Raw genomic sequence first — 16,605 nt, 5'->3', positions numbered from 1 at the left:
GTCCTTACCATCAACAAATGCAGGCAACTTTGGTGACTGTGCATCACTGACCACATTTCGTTGACCACCAAAATCAGCCTGTTGAAACCCCGGCATTGCTGCTTGCAGCTCTAATTTCCTCAACTCAAATTCTCTTTTCTTTTCTTCAGCTTTCAATCGTAACTTTTCCCTTCTTTCCTCAATCTCCCTTTCCTTTTCTCGCTGTTCTGCTTCTGCTTCCAGTCGTAACTTTTCCTTTCTTTCCTCAATCTCCATTTTCCTTACCTCTGCTTCCCTTTCCTTTTCTCACTGTTCTGCTTCCATTCACAATTTTTCTCTTTCGCCTGCTTCCGCTTCCAGCCGTAACTTTTCCTTTCTTTCCTCAATCTCCATTTTCCTCACCTCTACTTCTATTTCCATTTTTGCCTTTCTCTCTTCCCTCGCCGCTTGTCTGTCAGCCCGCTGAGATCTCAATTGCTCCAAAATAAATTTCCTTTTGTCTTCTCCAGTCATTCCCAGTTCATCCGCCCATTCCATCAACTCTTGTTTCATCTCGCTGGCCATATTGTCTTCTATATGTCTTCACTGTTCCCGGACGAGCCCCCAGATGTCACACGCAACGCAATATTACCGTAATTGGTATAGTACAGGTGTGATGGTTCAAATACCAAAATGGCAACAGTAACAAAAAGACTTCCCTGGCAGCGATGATAAAATACGAACACGGAGCCAACAGATGAGGTTTCAACTGGTACTGGTATTATTATACTATGCAAACATCAAGTACAATAACGCGGTAAAACTCCACTACTCCAATAACTAGATACTTAAACTCCAATACAATTCAACGAGATCTCCGATCTGATCTCAGTGCTGAACAACTCCCCTATATATACCCACACTGTCTATAAATAGACCATTACATCATCAGCATACATAATGAGTCTGGAACTTACTACAAATTTCTAGAATGTTCCATTAACTTCTATTGCCTTCTACAGTGTCCTATTACCTATTCAACCAACTTCTAAAAATTCCACCCAGACACAGTACGGTTCTAGAACATTCTCAGTCACACGGAAGTGGTAAACAAGTTGTATGCGACAATAATGTTTCAGCTTACTGCCTCCATGGAAAGAGGAATTAACAGATACGAAACCAATGCAAGCGGACGATGGTATCTGTGTTGCGTACATTATTTTTCCGCAACCCCTGGTCTCGTACATTTAGGCTGTTGAGGAATTAACAGATACGAAACCAATGCAAACGGACGATGTTATCTGTGTTGCATAAATTATTGTTCAGCAACCCCTGGTCTCATACAATTAGGCTGTTGAAACAGGACATGACAAAATCAAATATTTCTAGTCTCTATAATATAATATTTTTTCACAAGAGATTACAACATATATACTTCAATAGAATAATTTGACAAGCAAAGAACACATAATGATGCTTAGATATATGGATTTATTTCTGTGTTCTATACACATGCATACCCTAGCATGCGTTCAAATTTAGTAATAAATATACATTTCATGTGACCCATACCCAGGTACTGTAAAAGCATTTATTTTCACAGGACTATTTTGATACAAGTTCTATTATTCTATTTTACCTACTGGATTTACTCTAGCAAATTTTACTTTTCGGTAAAAACATCGAAATTTAAAAATCAGTAAATATTTGATGCATTTACAGTTTAACCAAAACAGCACGAAGACTGTGCAGTTATGATAAGTAGACGAAATACAACGCACACATAATGCATAATAACCATTTAAATAATTATAAAAATCCAAAAATATTAACATTTTTTATATTTTTTATTTCCTCAATTAAAATTACTGTAGAAATGTTTATTTTCAGGGAGAAATTTCTATTAGTGTAACGATAAAACCAACTGAAAAAACATTTTTAATTGGTTTATATACACTTCATGGCAAATAGGTAAAAATAAATTACATGCATAGATGTCCATTTTGTTTACAGTTAGGAAATTCCAGCTATAATACAGTGATATTCACAGAATACGTTTAAAAATATCCCAGTTTTGATATTAAAATAATTCTGAATAATGAAAACAAACATGCATCATATTTATTCCATGCATAGTCTCCCAGAATAATCTAAGATTGATAAAATAGTGAAACGTATGTACCGTAATTTGAAGTGGACTCGTTTCTAGGTAAGATTTCAATGCCCGAGTTTTTGAATTTATCGATATGAAGTGTCTCGCTTCTTCCACATCACTCAATAGGTATCACCAAAAGTGGCATGTTCTAGAAAAATTGCAGAACCAATTTTCTATACACTATCCGAGTATGGAAAACATTCTTTTTGTAAAGAATTACAATATTATTGGACCAATAAATCAAAACGAAGGTATTCATTGTGACCATACATGGGTAATAAAAACTGTTGACTGGAATGAGCACGTACAGTCATCTGATTCTCATGGCAGGTTACTGTTGAAAAACTAACCAACATTGTATCAAGATATCAATTATATCAATTATAAGGAATGCATTTTCGCTTGGAATTTATTTTCACTATTTTCACTGAAGAGATGATTCAGTAAAAATAAATTCCATACAAAACACCCAAAAAGTAAATAAATACATTCCAGCTAAAGTAAAATATTTTACAGTAATTTAAGAAATCAAAAATGACATTAAAACAAATCAGAATGCAAGATATCCACATTGAACGATACCTAAATGATTAAAACAAATGTTGCTCTTTGTGAGACTCCTACCAAAACAGTAACCACTCATCACTTACTGAAAAATAGAATATGGTCACTATTTTTATGTGCCTGTATCTGTGAATACTGATGACAAACACATTGAAGAAGTGCAACATTTTCTAATGGTTTCTACAAAGTTTCAAACGCAAAGACAGAAATTGTGTTTAGAAGATGGAAAATAAAACATTACCCAATAATTTTCATTCAATGAAAGTAAATTTGATTTGCTCATGATCAGTGATGACATGTCATGACCTCTTGAGCTGTTTTGATTATTAAGTATTCAACATAGAAGCAAATAATTGGTTTGCCTTGCATTATTTAGGTTTTTTTTTATATTTATTTAAGCTTTTTTTTTTTTATTTTCAATTGTAGCCTTTTTCACCTCTTCCAAGGGATGTTATGTGTTAATGAAAGTATATTATATATATGAAGCATTCATTTTGATTATTGAAGTAATAATTCAATACATAAGCTGGACATTCTGGACTTCATTTCAAACTTTCACTGTGTCAAGGATTTACATCTATATTTATAATTCTTGATGAATATTTTAACCAAGTCACCAACAGGCTAGCAAGAAAAGCTGAAGGTAGCGAACAATGATGGCAGTCAGCCAGGGATGAAGAGTAGGGAAAGACTCAGAGAAACGATTAATGGATAACGAAGAGGAAACATCAAAAGGAGTGGACGGCTGGATGTGACCTACAACATAGCAAGGTATATCAGTGACAGTGATAGCAGATGGACGCCGTAATATTGAGGGCAGGAATAAAAATGGACTTTCAGCTGCTGGCTGGAAATTGTACATTGATAGAAATCTGAGTAATACAGATTGGTGGTTTAGCATGATTGATGCATGGCTAGAAATGATTGGTGGCTACTAAAGAATGTATGATTTATGACCAGCATGGACGAATGGTTAGCCGAGATTGCTAGCAGGGCTGGCAAGCATGGATGGATTGTAAGCTGGGGTAGATGGAAAGCAAAACTTGACGGCTAACATGTATGGATGGCTTAAAAGTTGCAGGAAGGGTGGTTAGCAGAGATGTGTGCATAATTGTTAATCTGACAACCACCAAGCATCCTCTTCTTCATCATTATTTTCAATTTCAAAGTCAAAGTCAGCAATGTTGAATGGTCCATGATTATGTTGTTCAATCCATACAGAATCAATAGTTTGTCCATTCAGAGCTAATACTTGTTTCCAAAAGATGTGTGTTTCATTAACGATATGTAATTTTCCGAAACCATAAAGCCCTGGCAACCATGCTCGAAATGCTGACCAATCTCCTGAATAATTAAAAAAAAAAAAATCAAGATGAAGTTTTATTTATCATTACCAAGTTAGGAGGTCAGTCATTACAAATTATGGGGGGTGGCTGGAGAAGTGTGAGCAACACAATTTTTTTTTCGCAGCTCTAATCTGTACACTTTTATTTTTTCTTGAATGTGTCATTATATTATTCCTGCAACAATTTGCATGCAATTTTGTTTGTTTTGTTACCTCGCAATTTATTTTTTTACCAAATCTTCCAGCCACCCTCCATGATTTCAAACAGACGAGTCATTCCTTTCTACCCTATCCTAAGTGATAGTTAATGACATAGTCCCTGTTGAACCATTAGTAAGTCAGATATACCTATGTAATGGATATCATAATTAGAGATGCTAGAAAGTGCTCTCGTGTGAAGTGAAGTCAATATTTGTTAATGTTTACTGAACATTTCTGCCGCAGCATTGCTCATGCTGTTTTACAGATGGATTCGAACCTAATGATATACCATGAATCAAATCATTCAATCGCAAAATACAAATAGAATACGAAATAAAACATAGTTAATTAAAGTGGGGGAGTCGTCACCTGCACAAGCCTCAGATGGCCATAGCGTGTGAGTGTTTACAAACAAGCGTCTACCCATGAGCCTTTGCGTTTTTAGTGTGTGTTGTTATCGTCGATTGGGACTCAATTTCGCATGTGCGCAGGTGACGGCACTCGCAATATCAGATACTCAACTACACACACAGTATACAAGTGTGAAGATAAAAACCATTTGAACAGACTACCATTAATATACAGAATAAACAGACTGAAATTTAATTGTACGTTTCTTTTCTTTTAGCAAAACTGCTACAAAGATGACAAACATACTGAAACAGTCAACAAAACATGAAAGTAGTTAATTATCATGCAAATTAGCTATAACTTAATATTAATTTTATGTAGCGCTGAATATTCATGAAAAACGATGTGAATGTATCAAGTTAGAATATCAAAACAACATGCTGATAATAGTTGATTATTATGAAAATTATCTAATTAATATGTGTGGATATTTGCCTAAATCTGATCAAGTCTGGAGTTCATCACAAAGTACCAAATTGCATTCCAATCCACCTAGTGGTTCATGAGATATTGGTGGATTTGACACATCCACACACACACACACACACAAATATTCAGACAGACAGACAGACAGACAGACAGACAGACATCTGTATTAAAATAGCCTCCCACACTTGATTTGGTAAAACACAAGAGTACCATGTTCTATTATTGGCAATTTTCAACAAAATAGATGTCAATCTTTGCTTAGAACAGAGCATATGTAAGAAACAAAACACACATATATAATATTCCTATCAAGTCTTCTCAACAATAAAGTACTGTATCTTAGGTAATAGTAATAGCAATATTTTATTGCATCTTTAAGAACAGGAACATTTCCATCAGTTGTTAGCAATAAATATATAGGTAACATATACAGACTTTACTCTATACTTATTTTATTGAGTGAAACATTGGTATGTGACAACTCACCTCTAGGTCCTAACATAGCATTGACACAGACACCATCAAATTCATTGCAACCAGCCGCTCCACTAATGATGTGTATAGGTGCTTTAGGATTAGTGTAGTCCTTGCCCAAAACCTTGCCTTCGTACACAGGGTAGAGGCGCTCATAGGAGTGTTCATGTGCTTCAATAATTAGATCGACTCCCTGAGTGAAAAACAGTTCCTCTAATCTGAAAGAGATGAGAAACAATTATTCTCATATCATTCACACATGTCTTTTTATAACTTTACCAAATGGGTCTCAGAACATCAGTTGTTCGGGCTCCGCAACATTCAAGTATAAAACAGATGCAGCTGTCAGAATTACCATGTGTTAATGATATGAGTAAAAACAAACCGTTCTCTTAGCATACAATCCATGTAATCCGACAAACACATCATGGTCCTAGGTTTCAATCATTTGTTGATTGCTCAACGAGTGAAACAATATGCAAAACAGAACGATGTGAAATTTATCATTATGAAAAGTTTATTTGCAAAACCGTGAATGTCAAAAATGATCAAAACATCAGAAAATTATTATAAATCATATTGTCAATAATAACTTACCCGTTTCTAACTTTAGAATCCAAAGTTGTACAGTCATCTGAGTCTGCATTTGAACAGTACATTGGTCTGTGTCCATAAACTATAATCCAGGGTCTTTTCAAACGATTTTCAGGTTGATTTGCTTCTTGTAAATCATTCAATAACCATTGATACTGTACATCTATGAGATTATCATCGGTGAAGTACACCTCTGTGGAGTAACTGAAATGTGACAGAGAATCAATACAAATACTGTAAAGGGGTTAATTATTAACCGGGTTTTAATTTTGCTTATTTCGCTGACTGAAAAATGCGCTAAATTAAAACCCAATGAATATGTAAAATTTAGCATAGAACACATTATCTAAATGATAAAACCATGAATTTAAAACCCACTGAATATGCCTGAAATGGTAAAATTAGTGAAATTTAAACCCAGTGAAAATTAGTCATTTTACAGTACATATATACTGCATTTGCTAGATTAGAAGCAAATATAACATTTAGGGTATTCTAAATATAGCTTATTGTGACCATAGACACACCACTGTCATTTACGTAATGGCATCTACTTCTAAATAAAGTGAAATAATATGGTATTTGCTATCTTAGAAGCACTGATAAGATACTATTTTGTCCGTAGACTCACCTCCGTATTGAAATGCATGCAGTATAACAAATTACAGTATTTGTGAAATATAATTGTAAAAGAACCAAAAACAAAGAATAACAGCAGGATTTTTTTAAACAAGGGAACAGGGGCGCAGCGCCCTCATGCCATGGACATGCACCCCCTTACCCTGGGGAACAGATCCTCTGGCAACCATCAAATTCTGATTGAGCAGGGATCACATGTGGTCGCAGTCTTCAACTGTGACTTGTCTGATAGTAATTTTGGCCCCAATTAAGCCATAGAATGCTCAATTTTAACTTAGAATTATCAAAAACTCCACACCCTGGTAGGGAGATCCCCCCCCCCCACTTGGTGGCGCCGCTGAATTGCAGTGCTCCCTCTTGCAGTTTTTTTTCTAGAAAAAACCCTGAAACAGTATACAGTACAGATATTAAATGTACATTGTATTTCATAATTTAAAATATTATTCAGTCTTATTGGTTTTAGCCGTTACAGAGAAGGTACCATACTTTATGAATATATACATTCACCAGAGCATAGCTTGCATCTGCTGATGTACAGAAAGGAAACATCAGTAAAGCACCATTTTAGCTCTATTAAACACGTATGCGCATTAATAGAACAGTGTGGGTTTTGGCTATACTGTAGAATACTTTATTTTCGCTTGGAGTTTATTTTCGCTATTTTCGCTGAAGGGATGATTCCGTGAAAATAAAATCGAGGGAATATACTTTTTTTCCTATATTTCACATTAAACTCATCAAAAATCAGTGAAAATAAATTCCATACAAAATGCCCAAAAAGTCTTTTCAGCGAAAATTAATTCCAGCGAAAATAAAGTATTCCACAGTAATACATATTTCCCTACTAAGCTGTCCCTAAGCTGCACAGCTACAGTAACAGTAATAATTTCACAAATTCCCTATATTGATATAGTCACTGGGTTTTACCTCCAGGACTATTGTAAATTTACATGTTCATGTGGATTCAAAGTTCCGAGAATTATACTTATCAGCAAAAATGGGGAAATTATAAACATGTGAATAACTATTAGTGTTTACAGTAATCAAACTAAATAGACTTTACTTTCACTTCGAAAGTTTTACTGAAAATATAATGAGGTTACATTTTTCACTACTGATATATTTTATTTTATAACTTAATATTACAAATCAACCCAGTATGTTAAGTAGGAAAAAAGATTTAAGCTAAAATAAAAAATAAAAAATAAATCAAATTCACATAGAAATGCATCCTTATATATTGTGAATTGGAGTATTAAAATTATGAAATTAAAAAAATAACTATCTTCATAACCTAGTTCTTTTCAATATTTTTTGCAATAGTGCAATCCAATAAAAGACATTGGGAAAACTGAAATTCGCACATAGCAACGTGATATAAACAACTATTTTTTGAGTTAAAACGTTATAATTTATCTCCTGCCAAATGTACTAATTATCCCCTGAATTATTTTCAAATAGCTGACGAGATAACTACTGGGTAACACAATTACACAGGACACTATTAGTAGAATAATGTTATAAAAACATTTGATTTGTTAGATATGAGCCCTATAGAGATGTATCCAAAGCGACTATCACTCTTTAAGTAATAAAATACTCACCTTATAAAATGTACTTTAGCCATGTTAAAACTGTACCACATGTTATCAAGAGGCATGGGCCATGGTGAATTGGGCATGGAAAAACGATATCTATAATGACTGAAATTAAACTCGATCTCTACAAAGAAGAAAGAAGAATTTTACAATTTATGTATTGGACATTATATCTTTTCTGTCCTTAGATGGTTACGAGGTTATTAGGAGGATACCGAAAAGTAAGTACGAAGACAGTACCAGCAGGAGTATCGACCGACGCGCAGCACACTGTCTGAGTGCATACTTTGAGGTATTGTCATAATAACCTTATTATTATACATCTCTTTCCCCCAAGGATACATTATGGGAATGCCGAAATCCAAAAAGTTTAGAACAGATTGAGCCCTGGGGGCTGCCATGTTTGTTTTTATTATTAGAAGACGCTTACACACGTAATCGTTCCATAATTGGAAATTGCATTTCCTAATATGGTAGGATGAAAATACCCAGTGCAACACCACAATATTACAGCACAATGTAACTTATGGTGTTATGGTAACAGATGTATAATAATATATATTATTTATTGATTTGTTCTCGGTCAGCTGGAGGATTATACAGAGCTGTAGTTGTATGAGTTGAAGATGAGATTGAAACACAAAGACATGTTATGTTCAACATATAACTCTATACTACAAATGAAAGTCTATGTGCTATATACAGTACATAAACCTTTTCATTTTCACAGCCGGAAATTTTCCCAATTTGATGATGTTATAACAATCATGGAGACAAAATTTTTGCAAAAGTCGCTGACACTCCATGTTGTAGGAGTCCAGGAAATTTTCACTGCTCTAAAATTTGATGACGTTTACTGATTGAATATTTGTCTCTTGTAAAATTAATGCGATTATTAAACATGTGTGTTGTGTTCATGTATTTTTATATACCAGTAAATACAGGGCTTTATAACATGAATTATAACATACCATGGTTTCCAACTGCTGTCATGTAGGGGATACGAGTTGCTATACTCTGTATACGATTCATGAAGTCATCACCAATCTAAAATAAAAATACAATCAGAATATACATGTAGTGTCAATTTTATTCTCATAACATTCAGAAATTTCTTACCCTACTTTGACGTACAGGGTAACATGTTTATTTTAACACTGCTTTATTTAAAGTTGCATTCCCACTTAACAAATTGTAAAACAAGCTAAAAACATAAAATGTGTTCAAATGATGTTTTAGCTAAAAAAAAAATGATATATTAAAAGTGCATATCCTGCTCTCACTTCCTCACCAATTTTGAGAGTACTGAAAGGTCATATTCTTTAATAGACTAATATACCTACATGTACACCTTCAAAGACAAAACAAAGCCCCCTAACTCAGTGTGTATTGTTTATAAATCAAGCTTATTTGAAGAGAACTTTTAAATTCAGATTCTACTGTTAATTTCTCATTTACTTGTCAACAAATCAAGGGTTAAGGGTTCAAGATGTACTGGTAGTTATCCTATTTGCTTTATTAGTAGTGTGTATACTTATGTAAATCACAGAGATTTCCCTATGGTAAAAATAAATAATTGGAGATGTGCTTCTAATGCTATTGACTAATTCTGTGCATTTTTGTTGTTTTTTAAAAAGTTTTATTGACCTTCACGGTCTAAATTAATTCTATTATATTGTATAGTTACATCACCATGTACAGTAAGGAACAGTTAATATCTATAAATTAGTAATATAAATAATGTTTATTGTCTTTTAGGCCACAGGTCTATATGACTATACATAACAGAAATAACAAAAGAATACACACGCACTGGAGAATGTACATAAATTGTAAAATACGTATATATATAACAAAATTCTTATACCGAAAGTAACAAAAACTCCCTTCTAAGGTTGAATGGTTTATGTAGAAATTTACCAAGATTAGTAATAATCATAGCTTTGATTGGTTATTTTTTTTGGAATAGAGCAAGACAACTCAAGAAAAGAAGTTGGCTCAAACAAACCTTTCCTCCATCGGTATGCAAATCATATGCAAAGTCCCCAACATGTAAGACTGCATCAACCAATCCTGAAGCGGCTTCTTTGCGTAGTAATTTCAGACTAGGAGCACCTCCAATCCTACCCATGTCACCGTAGACAAGTAATACAGGAGACCAATCCTGAAATGAGTACACAGGTGTCACATGATACTGTTTGCATGAATCAAATAAACTCAAATGTACAATATTAATGTAGACAGCTAAAATACATTTAAAGTGCAAGGGTCGTCAAGTGTGTACGCGCGGGAATTGAGTCCAACACACGCTAAAAACGCAAAGATTCATGGGTAAACGCTTGTTTGTAAACAATCACACACTATGGCCATCTGACGCATGTGCAGGTGACGACACCCCCGCTATAACTATTGAATTTAGTCACTGACCATATTTTAATAAGTCAGAGTGTGGTACCATTTGTACAAATATCACTTGCAGAATGCATCTGTCATGAAATTTAAATGAGTCATCAAAGAGGTCTTACTTTTTAAATTTATGTTTAATTAATATAGCCAGTTGGCTAGCAAATATATGATTGTCAAAGGTAACCATGGTTATAACTAGAAAATAGAAAGTGCCTGTCTAAAATTGTTTTTTTTTTTACTGGTAATTTTCAACCAAAATTTGACAGATTTGTAGAAATTTTGCTTTTCAAATGAAATTTTGTACTTACATACTAAAATGTGGAGTGCTCGTCTGAAATAAAAGACAGACAGACAAACGACAGGCAAAGAACATAGAACCTTAAGGTAACTGATGTTAAGAGTATCAGAGGTGGCGAGGTTGTCACCAGCTACATGAAATTATTGTCTGCCTGGCAGGGAGCAAAACATATATTAAACTTACCTGTCCATCTTTCATTGCAGTAAATATATATCCATCACTCAACTCATTATCACTTCTAACTTTATAAGAATAATTCTGTCCAGCTATTAAATTCTATCAGTAAAATGGAGAGACATTCAAGACTGTTTTTTTTTTATGACTGTGATTTTATGATTAAAACGTATTTGATTTATTCTTTAAAATTTACAAATGAATAAAAATTTTAATACGAGTAATGAATAACATACAAAAAAGAAGTGAATTTCATGGTACCAGGTCATCTGAAGTCTTAACTATTTTTGAAATGGTTGTACGCATTACGTGAACAAGGTATATTATTTTTTTAAAAATTACATGCTAATTATTATGCAAATTAGCTGTCATTCTTGACCAAAATCCTGGGGAGAACACTGAATTTCATAAATAAAGGTCAGAAATAAAACTGTAGCGATGCAGTGATAAATACAGGGTTACTTGCACTATACGCTTCGGTTAGTCAGCTGCTACTGTGTGTCTACTCACAATAATATACAAAGATACCCTACAATAAATACGAATATCAAAACAACCACCATACATGTATAACACGCAGAGCACATAAATTCATGTACTGACAAGTACATACAGTAAAAATTGTAAATTGTATGAATTATTGAACTACGTGAGATTAATGGATAATCTAGGTATAACATTCTACAGCTGTATCCTCCATCACCAGTTATAAACATAGATAAACTCTGGTGACCTTACTCTTTCTTACATAATATTTTATTTATCATATTTTGTTTTAATAGGAATATGAATTGTCATAATTAATTTTGAATACAAACAAGGTTTAGGATTGAAACAGCAGAATTAAAGCAGTCTACAAAAACTCCTTGATTGATGTAATTATCTAACTGATAAAACTGTGTCTACACTATAAAATACTATAACACTATCATCATCAAATTTATGCCATATATCATCTGGAGCTTTGATACATGCATAGTAATAAGATGATGTTGATTGATGAACTAAGACTGCATAGAGTTTAAATATTGTGTTACTGTGAAGATATATATTGACATATTTAAAGTACATAGGAAAATAACTGATGTTTCGATTGTTGGGGAACAATTTGAGAATCGCTTCAACTGAATAACAAAGCATGGTGACAATATTTGAATTGTTTTTTTCTTTAAAATCTCGTGAATAAGATTACAATCATCACATGCATAATTATGTATTGTTTCTTCACAGAAATAATCATGCAGACATTGAAACAAGGAAAACTAATGCACAATTATTTAAACCTTTCCTTTCCTTTTTAAATATTTCCAAAATCACCATCTGTAGGGTACAATCAGATTCATTCCAGGATTCACAAAAATTACAATTACATCACACTACAAATATAATGAGACATATTACTCTAAGTATCTAATTTACTTGTACATCATACTCGGGCAAGAACCAGCTAAGATCAATAACATAACCAAGTTTGATACAGTTTGAAATTACTCAAGTTATGTTGTACACATTAACAATTATAACAACGACGACAGACATGTTTTTTCAATATATTTCTTTCCATTCTATTTTTGATGATATGGAGAAGGTAAAAATGAAATTTATTTGTCATTGTAAACTACAATATTTTTTTGAAGATTTATTAGAAAAGGGTCTGTGATATATACCCCCCACAAAAAAGTTATATTTTCATTAGATTGGGGTTATAAACAGCTTTATTATCCGAGCATTTGTCGCATTAGTTGAATGCGCTGATAAACCTCACATTGGTTCTACTTTCCGTAAAATCAAAGTAAACCACTGGTACATTTCAATATAAATGGTAGCATCATCAATCATAAATGTTATTATTAAATCTCAAGAATACTTACAGACAATTTAACACGATGTAAATAATGTAATCCGTCCGGGTTGCCATCAAAGAAATCAACAGAATCTCCAGACACACTAAGAGAGAAGTTATTGGGTGCCAGACCATACAGTACTTGTGATGAAGCAGGTATAGGGGTAGACCACATGACTATCATTTCAGACGCTACGTCGCCATAAGCAATATGTATCTGCTCAGGTATCGGTAATTCCAATTCGATCGTGTTTTCTGCTAGAGGTGGGTTTAACACTGGACCTGGTGATCAATTCAATAGTATTACTGGTACTACTTCATCATTTATTGTAAGTTTGACTTGGAATCCTTTGCAAGGTATAATTCCTTCTGAGAAAATTGTGAGCACACTTTATGTATTTTTCTGTAATTGTTTTGTTAATTTTGAAGCAAATGAATGTGATTCCCTAGAAGCCATGGCGATAATCACTTTAAGTTCAGTCCAAGCATAACTTAACTTCAAAGCTGATTATCAGCTGGCTTCACCTTTTTTCATAAAAACTTACAATTTTTAATGTGAATTTCATTGTCATCAGTAATTTCAACATATTCTGTGTAGTGTTTACCAAAGTTACTAATATGAGATGTAGATAGGTAGCTTACTAAGCACAATTTAGATATGTGCCAGTTTAGAAAGAATACTAAGTGAACTTAAAGCTAAGTAAATGTTAAGTTACGCTCTGACCATACTCTAGACCATGCCCTGATGCCTTTCAAAATTGTCAAACATTTTCACCACAAATTTCAATAAATTTTAGCCTCGAAATTAGGAGCCCTCAAGATACTCAAGTTCAAGCTGCAATGACTGCACTGACACTTGAATACATTTTCATGTCTGGTCCTGGATATGTTGGACTATACACATACATACCTGGAAGACAGAAATCGTTATTTGTCTGACTTCATCCATGTGTACAAATAACCAAGAGATATCAAATGTATTGAAAATAAACTAAGCCTCAAAAACCAAACTGATGATGGTACAGACTAATATGTTCATGCAGTTCTAAGTGCACATGGTATTTGATAACTCACCTATGCCATTATAAATAGATGCTAAAAACTTGCTGTCGATAGTGTTCACTTGGTCCTCATCCTTTGTAGTTACATCCGTGGCAACTGTAACCGACACCAACAGAACGAGGAAGATTTGTAAAGTTACACACAAAGTGGTCATTGTTACCTAGGTGAAGAAATAAAACTATTATTATCATGGCCATGCCAATGACTCGTATGTACAAGTATATTAACTTATGAGGGTAAGGGTGTAATATGCAATGAAGATCATGTGAGAATTAGAGAAGTCGTGTGAATTGCGAGATGATCACAAAATCGCCAGAAAAATCTAAAGTTATAGTCTACGCACAGTATCTGACTTTTATGCGCTTTGCAATGTTCTATAGTTACTACCTCATTCCTTTTTTAGTGGAAAAGGTGTCATTGAAGTTAATGAAGTTATGATGATGTTAATAAAACATAGAAACATAAACACATCTGTTGATGATTTATTGTAAACAACAATAACGATAGACAAATTGTAAATGAAAAACAAAATATGCAGAAATAATGTAGCAAAATTATGCAGGGAAAATACAAAAAATATAGACCATATTATACTTTCATGTTGAATTCCCTTCTTTGACCGTTTACAAAGAAAACAGTTAAAAAAAATAGAATCATTGCAAAAGTGTCGTCTAGTACATAAGTAAACTTAATTTACATTGTTTTTTCTTTTAATTTTGCTGTACCACTTACTGTTTGCATGGGTATTAGTCAACACCGCTTATTTTAGTAATGTGTTTGAGTCATGACTGTTATATAGTCGTTTTAATAAAGCGACAATACCTACATGAATTTTTCTTTTATCAAAATTGGTTAATTTACACAATTTTTTATTGCATTTTTTGTATATTATAATCAATATATTTAATTCATAGAAAACAGTCACCCTGCTGCACAAAATAAAGTTATCCACCCACCCCCAATCGCTTACATGAAAAATAAATACCCTCCCTTAAAAACACCACCCCCTTTAATTTCTGTCCAGTCCCTAAACATGAACTCTCGTTATCTTCAACTTGTTTTGTTTGTGACAAAGTGTGGCCAAATCATTCCGAAATATGACATTGTCCGACAGATTATGGTGTTGACAGCCATTCAAATACTAAGATCGCTGGACCTTGGAACTACAAACACCTGGCTGCACGAAACGTCATAATCGTCATGACATTAACTTCGTCATATTCGGGGTCATATCATGGCAAAAACATACACATTTGAATCTTCTACTAAATTAACTGAGTTTAGTACACACCCGGGGAGTAGACAGATGGTTCACACATTCATTTGCAACCTGCCACGTCGAATAAGATTTTACGTGCAAACATCGATGACGATGGTGTAGAAATAGTGGGGAAAGACAACAGAATAAAATATATAAACAAGTTCCGTTTACTCGATGCCCGATTACATATAATCAATACATTTATTATTAATAATTACACATAACTAATAATTCTTGAATATATTATGTACTTACTATTTACATGTTTTTTTTTTCTCACAGGTTATATCAGTTGGTGCTGTGTTGACGTAATGGTGATCACGGTCTGCCAGAACTTCCCCGGAAGTCGAAGATACGTCGTTTCACATGCGCGCGCATGCCGGTTCGGGGTGTGACCCCTGAGGTGTAACGTAAACTTGCACGCGTGATATTGTGCTTCTGGGTATACCAATGGACGTCACAAAAATAAAATTCCGTTCTATCGACTATCAACAAACTGACATGTTGTTATTTTCTGCCATGACAAAGCACGAGTATTTTTGCATCCCAGTCTCGCTACTACCAGGAAAGTGGCAGCGAAAGTGGTAACCAACATAGAGGGCGCAATGACACTGAACATGTAAATTATTCCACAAAGTAGTATTAACTGTAACCGTATCGGATATTGGCAAAAAATACAATAAAAACAGTATATCAAATGGTAAAAAAAAAAGAAAATATTTCCTGTATTGATCTCATTAACGAAAATAGTGCAACTACAACAATTTGAGAATGCAGTGATACCAATCACGTACGTTTTAATAGACAAGTTATAACGACGTTTATACGGATTTAAAGCGGGGGTGTCGTCACCTGCGCATGTGTCAGGTGGCTATAGCGTGTCATTGTTTACAAGCAAGCGTCTACCCATGAGCCTTTGCGTTTTCGCGTGTGTTGTTATCGTCGCCTGGGACTCAATTCCCGCGAATGCGCAGGTGACGACCCTCCCGCTTTAAATATAATGAATATCTGAGATAAAGACCAGGGACAAAGATAGACGGATTACTAGTAATATGCAGGCGGCTATATATTCGTTTGTATTACAAAACCTAGGCTGTGGTAAATTAAATTCGTAAATACAATTAAATCGCGCTGTATGTGACCTCGTGACATTGTTCACAATAACATGTACATTAAGACAGATTTAAAAATAT

The 16,605-nt window shown here is 33.9% G+C and overlaps 1 protein-coding gene across 1 annotated transcript; it reads right to left on the bottom strand.

Annotated features, from left to right (window-relative positions):
- Window positions 1-1,429: 1,429 nt before the first annotated feature.
- LOC100370821 (acid phosphatase type 7-like) lies at window positions 1,430-16,020 on the bottom strand. The gene is made up of 10 exons (XM_002738159.4): window positions 15,668-16,020; window positions 14,164-14,311; window positions 13,118-13,371; window positions 11,256-11,348; window positions 10,377-10,532; window positions 9,340-9,415; window positions 8,375-8,492; window positions 6,135-6,335; window positions 5,550-5,755; window positions 1,430-4,021 (listed from the first exon to the last, which is right to left on the bottom strand). The coding sequence occupies exons 2-10, from the start codon at window positions 14,303-14,305 to the stop codon at window positions 3,792-3,794; spliced, it is 1,476 nt and encodes a 491-aa protein (XP_002738205.1). The 5' UTR covers window positions 14,306-14,311; window positions 15,668-16,020; the 3' UTR covers window positions 1,430-3,791.
- Window positions 16,021-16,605: the final 585 nt, after the last annotated feature.

Source organism: Saccoglossus kowalevskii, chromosome 6 (genome assembly GCF_978046115.1).
Source record: "Saccoglossus kowalevskii chromosome 6, keSacKowa6.1, whole genome shotgun sequence".
NCBI lineage: Eukaryota > Metazoa > Hemichordata > Enteropneusta > Harrimaniidae > Saccoglossus > Saccoglossus kowalevskii.
Note: the sequence above shows the minus strand (reverse complement) of the source record. Positions and strands in the feature narration are given on the sequence as shown.

Bases quoted from the DNA above. Each gene is read 5' to 3' on its own strand.
- LOC100370821 (XM_002738159.4), bottom strand. From the start codon at position 14,305: ATGACCACTTTGTGTGTAACTTTACAAATCTTCCTCGTTCTGTTGGTG. The intron at 13,372-14,163 runs GTGAGTTATCAA...ATTGATCACCAG, and splicing joins ATCTATTTATAATGGCATAG to GTCCAGTGTTAAACCCACCT. The intron at 6,336-8,374 runs GTGAGTATTTTA...GTCACATTTCAG, and splicing joins GCTAAAGTACATTTTATAAG to TTACTCCACAGAGGTGTACT.